At 47.7% G+C, this 13,455-nt stretch overlaps 1 protein-coding gene across 1 annotated transcript in view; it reads right to left on the reverse strand.

The window, feature by feature from the left end:
* SLC6A12 (solute carrier family 6 (neurotransmitter transporter), member 12) overlaps nucleotides 1-13,455 on the reverse strand; it is a 49,172-nt gene that overhangs the window by 2,544 nt on the left and 33,173 nt on the right. The window contains exons 12-15 of the mRNA XM_009879618.1: nucleotides 12,861-12,998; nucleotides 11,345-11,447; nucleotides 2,130-2,230; nucleotides 872-1,042 (exon numbers count right to left, since the gene is read on the reverse strand). Of these exons, the coding sequence (XP_009877920.1) occupies nucleotides 872-1,042; nucleotides 2,130-2,230; nucleotides 11,345-11,447; nucleotides 12,861-12,998 (513 nt within the window). The remainder of the gene's footprint in view (nucleotides 1-871; nucleotides 1,043-2,129; nucleotides 2,231-11,344; nucleotides 11,448-12,860; nucleotides 12,999-13,455) is intronic.

Here is a 13,455-nt window from a genome sequence, read left to right on the forward strand (position 1 = left end):
TAACCACACAATGTGACTGTCACACCTACACCACAGTCACAGGGATGCTCCCATGCCCTGTTCACCTCTTCCCCACCCCAACCAGCTGCAGATGAGCCTACAGTCGGTGAGGATGGGGAAGGACCAGAAGATAAATCATGCAGACACTTATATGTACTGTACATCACTCAGGTCTTTCTTTGTGGGTTCGGTGTCATCTCTATGACACCATCTTCCTAGGCACATTTCTTCCTAGCACAAGGTGTCTACAGTGAAAGAGGACACACTTGGGCATGGCACAGGGCAGACTTTTACAGCTCTGTGAGCATGTCCTCTTTAATAGCCACATGTCATTTATTCAGAGAAAATAACACAGTCCTGACCTAGGAATAAAAGGGGAGCAGGGGCAAGGGACAAGAAGCACAGATCCTGTTTTTGCACCTGGTTTGCACTGGTACTATTCCATAATGAAAGAGGAGGCAAAGGTGGTGGCATGCCATCTTTACTTACACAGCCAGCAAGACCACCTGAACCATAAATCAAATCAATCAGCCTGTCACCTCAGGGAGTCCACACTGAGGAGGTCCTCTGCCATCCAGTAGAGACAGTGCTAGAGATGCTCTGCATATGTCTACATATTGCACTGAGCATGGTAGTGCAACATCGCATGAGAGACTCTGGACATTTGATGATCACCCTGGAAGCTGTGCTGAGACTCTCCAAGCCCCCCAAATTGCTAGCAAGAGCTATGGGTCAGTCTGGGCAAGGGCCACTCTCACCCACCTTGCCTTCTCAGAGGAGAAATGTGCCACGTACATCTTCCCTGAGGCCCTTCCCATAAGCCTTCTTGGGGAAGCAGTAGCAACTCACCCAGTAACCACAATCCCAGTACCTGCTTCAGGGGTCCTTTGGTTTTCAGGAGGATGAAGATGGCGTAGACAGGAATGCAGACCATGGAGTAGAGAGCCATCAGCCAGCCCACCACGTAGCCCCAGGGCGGGTACACGTAGAAATTGTTGTATTTCAAGGGTGTGTACTTGATCAGGGAAAACAGGAAGACCGCCTGAGGAGCAGAAAACATAGATGTAGCCAGAGCAAAGGGAGCAGAAAAGCTGGCCAGCCTGGCCACCCTGAAAGCACTGGCTGGGTGGCAATGAGCGTGATGTCTTGTATGAGCTAGCATGGACCTTGCTAGCTGCGGCGAGGCAGAGCGTGGTGCATGCTGACCACACAAGGCGTTATCTCAGAGCCAGGGCCAGGCTTCTCTGCAGTGTAAAGCCTTCAGGCTTTGTAAGGGTTCAACCTAAGCTAAGTTGGCAGCATCTTTGAGGGTCCAGCAACACTGAGACAGCCATATATTCATATCAAAGTTGGGAATTGTTGTTGTCCCTGGCAGAAGCCCTCCAGAAGTACCACGGGGCACATATTTACCCCTCTTGGAGCTCTCTAGCCACAGAGCTCTGAGATGGTTTGGGCTGGCTCAGGCTTGCTTTGAAAATTTCCCTGGTATTCAACTCCTGCTGGAGCCTGAGAACAAAGGACTAGAAATCTTTTGTAAGCTGTGGCCACAGATCCCATCTGTGTTCCGATTGAGGTCAAAGAAAACAACTCTCAACATCAGATGCAGGAGCAGAATTTGGCTCAAAAATCATGTAAAAGTCAAAAGAGCAAGACTCGACATAAACTCAAAACAGGCAAGAACTCACCTGACTTACGGTGCATTTTCTTTAAACACAGTTGTCACAGAAGTTTTAAAAGAGATTTAATAACATAGGAAGCAAATGGCCATGCAAAGATATTTCTGAACCATGGGAGGTCACAGGAACACAGGCTGAATCACGTATTTCAGAACAGGGTAATTCTCGCTGGTCTTCTATTTAAATGTAATTTGACCAAGCCTCTCCAGACTCTGAGGATACATTTCCCTTTGCCTTCACAGTAAACAAGTGGCTTTTCAGGCTCAATTAATTTTCCAGGCAAAAGATAAGGTTTTACAAAGGAAATAAATTGCCTACTCAGCTATGGACAAGCTTCTACTTCTCCATAGCAGTTTGAAAAAAATTACAGCAGTACCTTGAAGACAAATCAACCTTTTCTACTGAGAACCTAGGGACCCAGAATAGTATGCATGTTGTCATAATTGCACTTACCAAGCACAGACCCGGTGTGAACACCAGCCAGCATATCTTGATCAAGGGCCATGGCCGGAAACCAATCATGTCCTCAATGTTGTCGTAGAAGCGGTTGGCACCTTGGCCACCAGCCAGCACAGAGACAAAGTCAGAGGTCAGATCGTTGTTGTTTTCTTCGACCACTGTTCACATCAGACCCCAACCCTCTTTATCCTCAGTGTTTACTCCTGGCAAAAACACAGCTATCCTAGTAATGTAGCAGCAGGTAAGAGGCTTTTCTGGCATTGAAAAGGCCCATCTGTGGCTAAACACAGATGAAGGTTTTTAACTTCAGCCGTAAGTTATCAGAAAGCTTGACACAGAAGAAATGCCCTGTCCCTCAGACAGCAGCAGCTGTAAGTGAGAGGATGCAGCCCATGGGCCACTAAGAGCTGGTAAGGACCGGCACGAGGCAAGAAGGGGTGCCTGGTTTATCGGTCAGCAAGGGAAAGCTCTTGCAGGTTGAGCATACAGGATTGTGTGAGCCCAGAGTGCTAAAAGGAACAGTGTGGGGCACACCCAACAAACCCCTCCCTTTGTAACCAGATTGGCACACCAAGGAAGTCATGTCAAGAATCCTCACTGAGCTGGGCATTTCCTCTGTCATTAAGACCCTGCTTTCCACAGAATATTTTATTTTTGGCCTAAACCCAGAACACCTGGCAATTCAAACTCTGCTGGAACCCAAATCTTCCATCTCCCAGTGCTGCTGTACTCTCCAATGGGAGCTGTCCTGTGCGTGCCTTACCTCCTTCTCATTAGTTTCACTTACTAGATCACGTTTTTCACAGTATGTGTGACCCACCTGAATCTCATGGCACACCAGAGTGGGATATATATCTGAAGAGCATCTAAAAGTCCTGCCACTGGCCAGACCCTAACCACTGACTCTTCCCAACCCAAAGTACAAAGAGGAAATATATGCAATTGTATATAGATGAGACAATGTAACACAGATGGGCTTCAGCAGACCTTGTTGTAAGCTCTAGAATATCTTCAAGGATCAAGTGCCTAATGTTGGCCCAAAAGAGATGTGAAATGACGAAGAATCAAAAAGTCGTTCATAAGATGCCCTAACATCTTCCAGACTATAGCTAACCAGATGTACTATATCAGATGCCTCAGGTAAAATAGGGCAATGATATTAGACAAAAAAAAAATTGAGTTAGCCTGTCCAGAAAAAGGGTTACCAGTTAAGCACCTCTGTGATGACATAACAGTGCATTTATCTTATTGAATTTTTATCACAGTGCTTAGCTGATAAAGGGCTCTGCCTTTAGAGGTGTTCATCCAGTTGTGAACTCATGGTCATGCCACGGTTCCCACCTGCAATTGTGATGAGACCTGGCTTCTTTGCATCTTAACACCAGAAGGCTGGGGTAGGCAAAATATGTGCCTAGACTACTGACCACACTTGCGAGTGTTTAGGGTTTCGTAGAATCATGTAATGGTTTGGGTTGGAAGGGACCTTAAAGATCATCTAGTTTCAACCCCCCTGCCATGGGCAGGGGCACCTCCAACTAGACCAGGTTGCTCAAAGCCCCATCCAACCTGGCCTTGAACATTTCCAGGGTTGGGGCATCTACAACTTTTCTGGGCAAACTGTTCCAGTGCCTCACCACCCTCACAGTAAAGAATTTCTTCCTTATATTAATCTTAATCTACCCTCTTTCAGTTTAAAACCATTCTCCCTCATCCTATCACTACAAGGCCTTGTAAAAAGTCCTTCCCCAGCTTTCTTGTAGGCCCTCTTCAGATACTGGAAGGCTGCTATAAGGTCTCCCTGGAGCCTTCTCTTCTCCAGGCTGAACAACCACAACTCTCTCAGCCTGTCTTCATAGGAGAGGTGCTCCAGCCCTCTGATCATCTTCATGGTCCTCCTCTGGACTTGCTCGAACAGCTCCATGTCCTTCTTGTGTTGAGTGCTCCAGAGCTGGACACAGTACTTCAGGTGGGGTCTCACAAGAGCAGAGGGGCAGAATCACCTCCCTCAACCTGCTGGCCATGCTTTTTTTGATGCAGGCCAGGATGCAGTTGGCTTTCTGGGCTGCAAGCGCACATTGCTGGCTCATATTGAGCTTCTCATCCACCAACACCCCCAAGTCCTCCTCAGGCCTGCTCTCAATCCATTCTCCACACAGCCTGGATTTGTGCTTGGGATTGCCCTGAACCAGGTGCAGGACCTTGCACTTGGCCTTGTTGAATTCCGTGAGGTTGGCAGGGGCCCACCACTCTAGCCTGGCCAGGTCCCTCTGGGTGGCACCCCTTCCCTCTAGCGTTTTGACCACGCCACACAGCTAGGTGTCATCGGCAAACTTGCTGAGGGTGCAGTCAATTTCACTGTCCATGTCACTGACAGAGATGTTAAACAGCACCGGTTAAGTCCCAATACTGAACCCTAAGGAACACCACTCATGACTGATCTCCACTCAGACATCAAGCTGTTGACCGCAACTCTTTGAGTGCAGCCATCCCGCCAGTTCCTTATCCACTGAGTGGTCCATACATCAGATCCGTGTCTTTCCAATTTAGAGACAAGGATGTCATGCAGGACAGTGTCAAATGCTTTGTACAAGTGGAGGTAGATGACATCAGTGCTCTTCCCTTATCCATAAACACTGTAATCCCATTACAGAAGGCCACCAAATTTGTCAGGCACGATTTGCCCTTAGTGAAGCCATGTTAGCTGTCACCAATCACCTCCTTATTTTCCATGTTGTTTAGCATAGTTTCCAGGAGGATCTGCTCCATGATCTTGCCAGGCACAGAGGTGAGACTGACTGGCCTGTAGTTCCCCAGGTCTTCCTCTTTTTTCCGTTTTTAAAAATGGGGGTTACATTTCCCCTCTTCCAGTCAGTGAGAACTTCACCAGACTGCCACAACTTCTCAAATATGATGGATAGTGGCTTAGCAACTTCATCCACAAGTTCCCTCAGGACCCAGGGATGCATCTCATCAGGTCCCACAGACTTGGGTACTTTCAGGTTCCCTAGATAGCTTCAAACCTGATCTTCTAGAGTAAGCAGTTCTCCATTCTCCCTGTCCCTGTCTTTGCCTTCTACAACTTGGGCAGTGTGGCTAGAGCACTTGCCAGCGAAGACCAAGGCAAAAAAGTTATTGAGCACCTCAGCCTTCTCCATATCCTGGGTAACCAGGTCTCCCATTTCCTTCTGGAGAGGGCCAACGTTTTCCCTAGTTTTCCTTTTATTGCTGATGTACCTGTAGAAGCTTTTCTTGTCACCCTTGACATCCCTGGTCAGATTTAATTCTATCTGGTCTTTAACTTTCCTAACCTGATCCCTGGCTGCTCAGACAATTTCTCTGTATGCCTTCCAGGATACCTGTCCTTGCTTCTACCCTCTGTAGACTTCCTTTTTGTCTTTGAGTTTGTCCAGAAGCTCCTGTTCATCCATGCAGGGCTCTTGGCATTTTTGCCTGACTTCCTCTTTGTTGGGATGCATAGCTCCTGAGCATTAACCAGCTTCCTTGGGCCCCTCTTCCCTCCAGGGCTTTATCCCATGGTACTCTACCAAGTAGATCCATGAAGAGGCCAAAGTCTACTCTTCTGAAGTAGCAAGCTTACTGTGTGCCCTCCTCGCTGCCCTAAGGATCTTGAACGCCACCATTTCATGGTCACTGCAGCCAAGGCTGCCCTTGACCTTCACATTCCCCACCAGCCCTTCCTTGTTGGTGAGAAAAAGGTCCGGTATACCACCTCTCCTCGTTGGCTCTTCTGTCACTTGGAGAAGGAAGTTATCATCGACATGTTCCAGGAATCCCCTGGATTGCTGATGCCCTGCTGTGTTGCACCTCCAATAGAAATCGGGGTGGCTGAAGTCCCCCATGAGGACCAGCGCTTGTGAATGTGAGGCTACTCTTATCTGTCTATAGAGGGCCTCATCCGCTTGGTCTTCCTGGTCCGGTGGCCTGTAGCAGACCCCCACTGTAACATCACCTGTCCCTGCCCTCCCTTCAATCCTGACCCATAAGCTCTCAGCTGGCTCCTCACCCATCACCAGGCAGAGCTCCATGCACTCCAGTTGGTCATTAACATAGAGGGCGACACCTCCTCCTCATCTCCCCTGCCTGTGCCTCCTGAAGAGCCTGTATCCTTCCATTCCAACACTCCAGTGACAGGAGCCATCCCAGCACATCTCTGCCAATAAGATCATAACCCTACAGGTGTGCGTACATCTCTAACTCCTCTTGTTTAGTGGTGAATTTTATTTTGGTTTGTGTTTTTTATGTCTTAGAATTGAATCCCTGTATTATGTTTCCTTTAAATATATGAATTCTACAAAAGCACATTATGTGTGCTTCTCTTTTTTGTAATTCTTTGCATTATTTTCTATACCCCATGACTAATGTTTGCAGGAAAGCTCTTTTAAACCCAGCTTTTTGAAGTATTTAGGCTGGGGGGGGGTGGGGTGGTGCAGGTTCTTTGAACACCTCATGGTTCCCATCTTGAGTTGGCAAGTTAACAAGTAGCCTCAAGCACAGTCAACAAGCTATGGCATATCAAGGGACACACAGGCTTGTGTGGGAGCCCAGCCTACACCAGAGAACAGAACCCTAAATTTCCAAGCTGCAAATATCATGAGGCTTCAGATAGCATTTCCAAAAATATACTGGGGATTAAAGGGAGATGGTATAAAAAATTTATTTTGCCAAGAAGCCAAAATCTTCCACAGGGTGGAAAAAAAAAAAAGGAGAGAGATAAAAATGATGTGACTGGCAGTTTAGAATATGAGAGTATAGCACAGTCTCTTATACATAGTGTTTCCACAGAAACACACTGTGATGTCAGACATATGACAGACAAATTCATTCATAATACGACTTTGTGGAAGCCAAAGTTTCACAGCAAATTTGGATCTAGGAAGATACACAGCAATTAAAGAAATACAAAGATGCCAAGCAAAACGTAAGAAACAACAGATGTCCATCCTCCACCAAGAAAAAAACTTAGGCTGCTAGTTACGGTGTGCTACCTGTCCTTATCCCTGTTCTCTGTAGTACAACCATCATCAGGTCCTGCATTCCCACAGCCACTGTGGCAGTCAGTAGGTGATGCAATGAAACACAATGGGGACTGACATGAACGTCCTCAGAGAGTATACGAACAGGAGGTTTTACATGCTCTATGTTTCGTGGGCAGATGACAAAGTAATCAAGCTTAAGAACTCATCCGTTCAATCACTCAACATTGTTTTTTTGAGCAAATTAGGAGCTGGAGGACACATGCAGTTCCCTTTCCTTCCCCACACATTAGAAGGATTAGGTAAAGCTCCTGCAGAGAAAACCATAAAGATTTCCCCAAAGAGATTTTTGTTGGAATGAACAAAGAGGTTTGGTGTTATCCCAAATATCCCAAGACAAGGAAGAATAGAATGCAAGCACAGGGCAGTTATCCATATATGCTGGTAGTACTTCTCTTGTGCTGACTAATCCCATATACCTTCAAAGCTGTTGCATGCTTTTCTGACAAATCATTTAATTTTGCTACATAAATTCATGGGAATAAATTTCACATGAACCCAACTAGAAATTTGCTTACATCTTTATGTCTTGTCCTTATGGAGCCCTTCTCATTTTATGTAGCTTACAACAACAGCAAGTGATACCCAAACTGAAAGGGACAAAGATTTTATTTTAGTTTTACAATGTCCGGAAACAGTGAGTTTCACAGATCTGCCAGTTTGGAATCTATGAAGAATGATTTTTTTGTTTTTTAAACCTTTTCTCCCAAGCTGCCTTTATTTGCATTCCTCTATATCCAATTTCATCCACAGGATTTCGATAGGTGATGACCCTAGCTCTATGCCGGGGCTTGTAACTGCTCCCTCTCTGTCTCAAACCTGCAGCATCAACACCTGCGCCCAACCTGTGCAAAATGCCGGCAGCAGAGATGTTGTGGCACTGCAACGACTGCGCACCCGGGTGCACGGAGCAGGCCCCTTATGGTCCATAAATAAGCATGTAAGATTGCCTGTAGCCGGTGCATCTGAGAGGGCAATACACACACCGCTGGAGCAAGCCCGAGAGGCAGGATCCAGGCAGAAGGAGGCAGGCGCTTCTGGTAGCCATGCTGCATGCGAGCAAGAGAGCGAGAGAAAGAATTATACCAGCACAACACGGGTTCACCCTAGGGCCGCCCACAGGTACCCGCGGACAGCAGTTTGCTTTAGCTTTGTAAACAGTCCTAATGGTTTCAGCCCCAGCTCTCCTGCAGCGATGGAGGCACTCGCTTTCTCCTGGAACAGCTAATCCTAATGGGCATGCTGTGACTGCCTGGAATATATCCTCCCTGCAGCGTGTTTCGGTGGCACCGTGTTGCGAATCCCAGTGCTCAAAACCCGTGCCAACTTGTATGAGGGCTGCCTGTCCCAAAGTGGAAGGGAGAGAGGAGAGGTCAGAGGGGGAAAAAACAACCAAAAAACCCTCCAGCAGTTCCCTCTAGGGAATGTGATCGGCAGGTCCGATGCTGGGCAATCCTTTCACAGGCAGAGAGCAGTACGCGAGGAAATCCTCAGATCTTTGTGAGAGCAGCTGCCTGGCAGCAGAGGGAAGCTGCCAAGTGGTGGGTGGTTGGCGTATGTGCTGGGAGAGGGGAAACTCAGAACGCGTATTTGTGTTAGCAAAAATGCTGTAATTCTTCACAGTGTAAGCAAGAGGCTCAGCCCTGCCAATTCTGAGGCCGGGGAAAAAAACATTAATTGGCACCAGGCACATTTTTTTCCACTGAGATGCCTCACCATGGCCCTCTGACTACATTTCAGACCAGAATCAGCTCAATGTATGTAAAGCAGAACATCAAGACAGTAAAATCCCACTGTGTGGAGTGGGGCAAAAAAACCCATGGTGGTGAAGGAAAGAGCCGTTTCTCAGTCCCCAGCTGCTCTGCCCCTTTTCAGGCTGCTGGGGCAGCATCAACTCTCCTACTCATTATCTGCCATTCCTCCTCTCCACGGGTCATCAGAACATGTATGTGGCCTGTGTGACCCTAAAAATGGCAGGGGGGGTCCATACATTAAAGCATAATTCAGTTTCATGGTGATGATGAAAGCCTGTCACAGATGGATGGGAATCTCCATCCGCCTATAAATCCCACAGGGACCGGGTAGTAGGGGACTCTAAACTAAAATCTGGCCAGGGTCTGGTACTGAAAGCTTTCAGGTGAGCTTCCCTTGTAGGACATCTCTCTAGAATAAATCTCTCTTGCAGATCTGCTTCTCTTGCCTTCCCTGGAGGTCAAGCCCAAGCAGCTGGACCTGCTGCCATTTCAGTAAGAGGGCAACCCTGACTGTTCTGTGATTGTGTGATTCTGTGAGTCCACCCAGACTGCTGTTATAAAGCATTTTGAGAAACTGCTAACCCCTTCATCAGCAGCTGCACCACAGCCAATGCAACCTCTATAGAACTGTAAGCACCAAAGAGAGCACACAGGGACTGACTGTTCACTGTCTCTTCTAAAATAAGACAAAAGTGTCACCAAATGAAATTAGCAGGTGGCAGATTCAAAGCAAGGAAAAGAGAGTGACTCCTCACACAACACCTGACCAAGCCATGGAGCTCCTTGCTACAGAATTTTTGTGGATGATAAATGTTTACCTGAGTCAACTGGAAAAATCAAAAGAAAAAAAATAAACAGATTTTACTTCTTGCTCCGGAAATCCCTGGGAAACAAGCTGAGCATTGCATCTGGCTCCGGGACCCCCAGCACAAGAAAGACATGGACCTGTTAGAGTGGATCCAGAGAATGGGCATGAAAACAATCAGAGGGCTGGAACACCTCTCCTGTAAAGAAATGTTGAGAAAGTTGGGGTTGTTCAGCCTGGAGAAGAAAAGGGTCCACGGAGACCTTGTTGTGGCCTTTCAATATATAAAGGGAGCTTGTAAGAAAGGCTGAGAGAGACTTTTTACAATGTAGTGACAGTACAAGGGGTAATGGTTTTAAACTGAAAGAGGGTAGATTTAGATCGGATATAAGGAAGAAATTTTTTACTGTGAGGGTGGTGAGACACTAGAACAGGTTGCCCAGAGAAGTTGTGGATGCACCATCATTGCAAGTATTCAAGGTCAGGGTGGATGGGGCTTTGAGCAACCTGATCTAGTGAAAGATGTCCCTGCCCATGGCAGGAGGGATGGACTAGATGACCTTTAAAGGTCCCTTCCAACACAAACCGTTCTATGGTTCTACAATAACTTGTTAGAAGCCAGAAGAATATTCATAGAAAGTATCATTGCTAACTTTTCTGCTATTATGCTCCTTCCTGAGCATCCATTCCTGGCCATTGAAACAGATGCAACATGATGCTCATGCCTCAAATCTTTTCCTTATGTTAGGATGGCCATGCTGCTTGGTGTAGCTAGAAGCCAGCAGATGCCCGATTGTGGGATGTTGAGGAGCTGGTCTAAGCTGGGTTCTACTATAGCTTTGCATGATCCTTACAGGTACTGAGCTCCTGTAGCCTCATGAAGCTAAGGAGAGAGAGCAGCTGCTCTGCATCACACACAACTAGACCCCTTGCCCAAAAAACACCAGCCTTGATGCGAGCTTCAAGGTGATGAACTGCAGCCTGTGTGCTCAGGCACCATTCAGCAGGGAAGAGATCTCCTGTAGGACATCACAGGATACTCTTCTTACTTCACAGACTAACAAGCAGTCGGTTTCCTTCTGACAGTTCATGGAGCTCAGTTTAATCCTACTCCTGAGGAGTTCAGTTACGGACTTTACTGAGAGCCAAAGCAGTCCCTCCCGCTTCTTTTAGGAGTGCCACCACAGCCCGCGCAAACAGGAAGCGTTGCAGAAGTAACACCCAGCAAGTCTGCATCCCAGCATTTTGTGTTAAATTAACTGACAGGACTAAACTAAAGGCACAATGTAAGCAGATGGTAACAGAGACCAAAGAACAGCAGTCACTCCTCTATACCTGATTTTCTAATTCAAAGGACAGATGGGAAGAGCAGCAAGGTAGTTCAACATAAGGAACCTTCAGAGAGGGAAAAAACATTCCTACTCTAAACATGGAACAATTAAGACAAGTTGTGAGGAAACACAGTGGAAAACAGACAAGAAAGAGGGTAATTACAGCATTCCTTTGCCCCTAAGGATCTTTTCTATCCACTGCCACTTCTTATCACCCCATCCTTGCCTTGAGAAAGAGAAACACATGGTTTTGCCCTCCACTTACCATACACCCATCCTACACAGATGACTTCAAAAATGGCCAGGAAGAGCAGGCACGTGCCACTGGCAGCATAGTAGTCAAAGAGCTGGAAGATGTACATCCCACCCTGGTGAGAGGTAGAGAAGAGAAAGTCATGGCAGGACTATTCCATGTGAGGGAAAAATGACTGAGGCAAGCAGAACAGTAGCAGAAACACCACACCTAGAGCAGGTGAGAGAAGGACCTTCTCTTGGAGCTGCCCCAAATCTGTCCCAAAAAGACAGTCAGGCCTGGTGGCAGGAGAGCTTTTCATGCCCATTTTAGGATACTGCTGGTCTAGGAAGGTTTCTATGTCCAGAGGAGCAGGAGCCAGTGTGTTTGCTTGTTTTAAACCAGTTAGCAAGTTTCCAGTATCATTTCAAAGCACCATGTAGCAGTGCAGAACTTTGCACCTAAGCAACTGGGATCCTGAGGATCAGGACATCCAGACACCTCATTTTTGCTGCATCCATCTTGACATACTGCTCAAGGTCCAAGCCCTGTGATGGCAGAGGCATGTGGATTCCCTGCTGCCCCTGCCTTCAAGCCAAGTCCTGCATAGTTGCCATCAGCTACCTCTACAGGTCAGTGGATAACTCCACGCTCATGCTTTCATGTGTTAAAGAGAAAGCCTCTCCAATGCAAGTCAAGCAGGTGCCTTCAAATAGTGCTGAAGGGCTCTACACTGCCAGAGTAGCAGAGCAGTAACCCTGTTACATCCCACCATGTATGAGGTGATATCTTGCAACGATGGGAGAGGATGCCTCCATGCAAGTGGGCATGCAAAAGCCATGGGAACCTTTCACGCCGTTTCACCCAAAGGTCTCCCAATCACAGTGGGAGCTGCCCAGGATCATTCTGCAGCGCCTAAGAGGTTTAGCAGGAATTAGCTGCCACTACACAGCACATGGAGGCAACACAGAGGAGTCCTAAGACCCCTGGCCCAAGTGTGCATTGCACACACAGCACAGCCCACCACACCACTGTGCAGGAAGAGGTGCTTGGCTGTTAGCTGCAGAGCAGGACAAACACCATGCACATAGCATCGCGCCGACACCGCTCTGCTGCTTCTGCTCCCAGGGATCACAGGCTGCCCACTGGCTCAGGCAGGGTTACAGTGCAGCCATTACTACCGGCCTTCCCTCCCACCCCTCTGCTTCTTGTGGATAGCAGCCGGGAAGTGATCGTTGCCCTTAGAAGAGCTTCTGCTTGTGCAGCTCAGCTTGTTTTAGCCACCAGGCCTGGTATTTGCATAAAGCTGTATGTCAGGCAGCGTCTCTGGGCTGCGGGACCGTCTCTCTGGAAGGCTCAGTTATCCAGCGAGTACACCAGCATCACGCAGGGTAAAAGCAGCACTGGCTGCGAGAGACACCAGCTAATGCATTAGAAATGAAGGATAATTAACAGCATCAAAGATGAGCTTGCTGTCTCTACCCACTCCTCCAGAGCAGTCTAGCAGGGTTTCTGGTGCTCAGCTGTACCCCAGCTACTCCTTTCTTACCTCAGTGACCAGCAATAAGCCCAGCAGGTAGCATATGACTGCAATGGCCAGGATCAGCAGCTCCCGACGCCCCTTCTTTCGAAACACTCCCGGGAACATGTCAACAAGAGCTGTCACCATGCTTTCTACACAGACGAACTGCAGAAGACAACAGGTTAGAAAAATCAGTGTTTCCCCTTCCCCAAGCACACATTCCCTCTCACTGTCCATTTTTCCTCAAGCCACCCAAATCCTTTTTTGTTTTTTGTTTTCTCTTTCTCTCTGTCTCACTTCCACCAAGGGCCAGCTGCAACTGCAAGGGACCCCAAACACAGTATATCAGTGAGGTCTCCTCTGGAGCTGCAGACTGAAAGGGTTAAAAGTACAGCCCCATGCTTGGGGGGTAAACTGTGAGATATGCAAGGAATTGCCTCAAAGCCAAAAGAATATGCTGCTGCACAGCAGCAATGACCAAGGGATGGGGAGGCAAGGGGCAGACTGCGTCCCTCGAGCAGGGTGAGGAAGCACCTGAGATGGCACAAGGAACCCTTGTGACAGAGGGGAGCTCCCCCTGCCGCCGTGAAGCTAAGGGGAGCCAGGTGACTGTAGGGGCACA

The sequence above is a fragment of the Charadrius vociferus genome, unplaced genomic scaffold (genome assembly GCF_000708025.1).
Source record: "Charadrius vociferus isolate BGI_N301 unplaced genomic scaffold, ASM70802v2 scaffold90, whole genome shotgun sequence".
Classification (NCBI taxonomy): Eukaryota; Metazoa; Chordata; class Aves; order Charadriiformes; family Charadriidae; genus Charadrius; species Charadrius vociferus.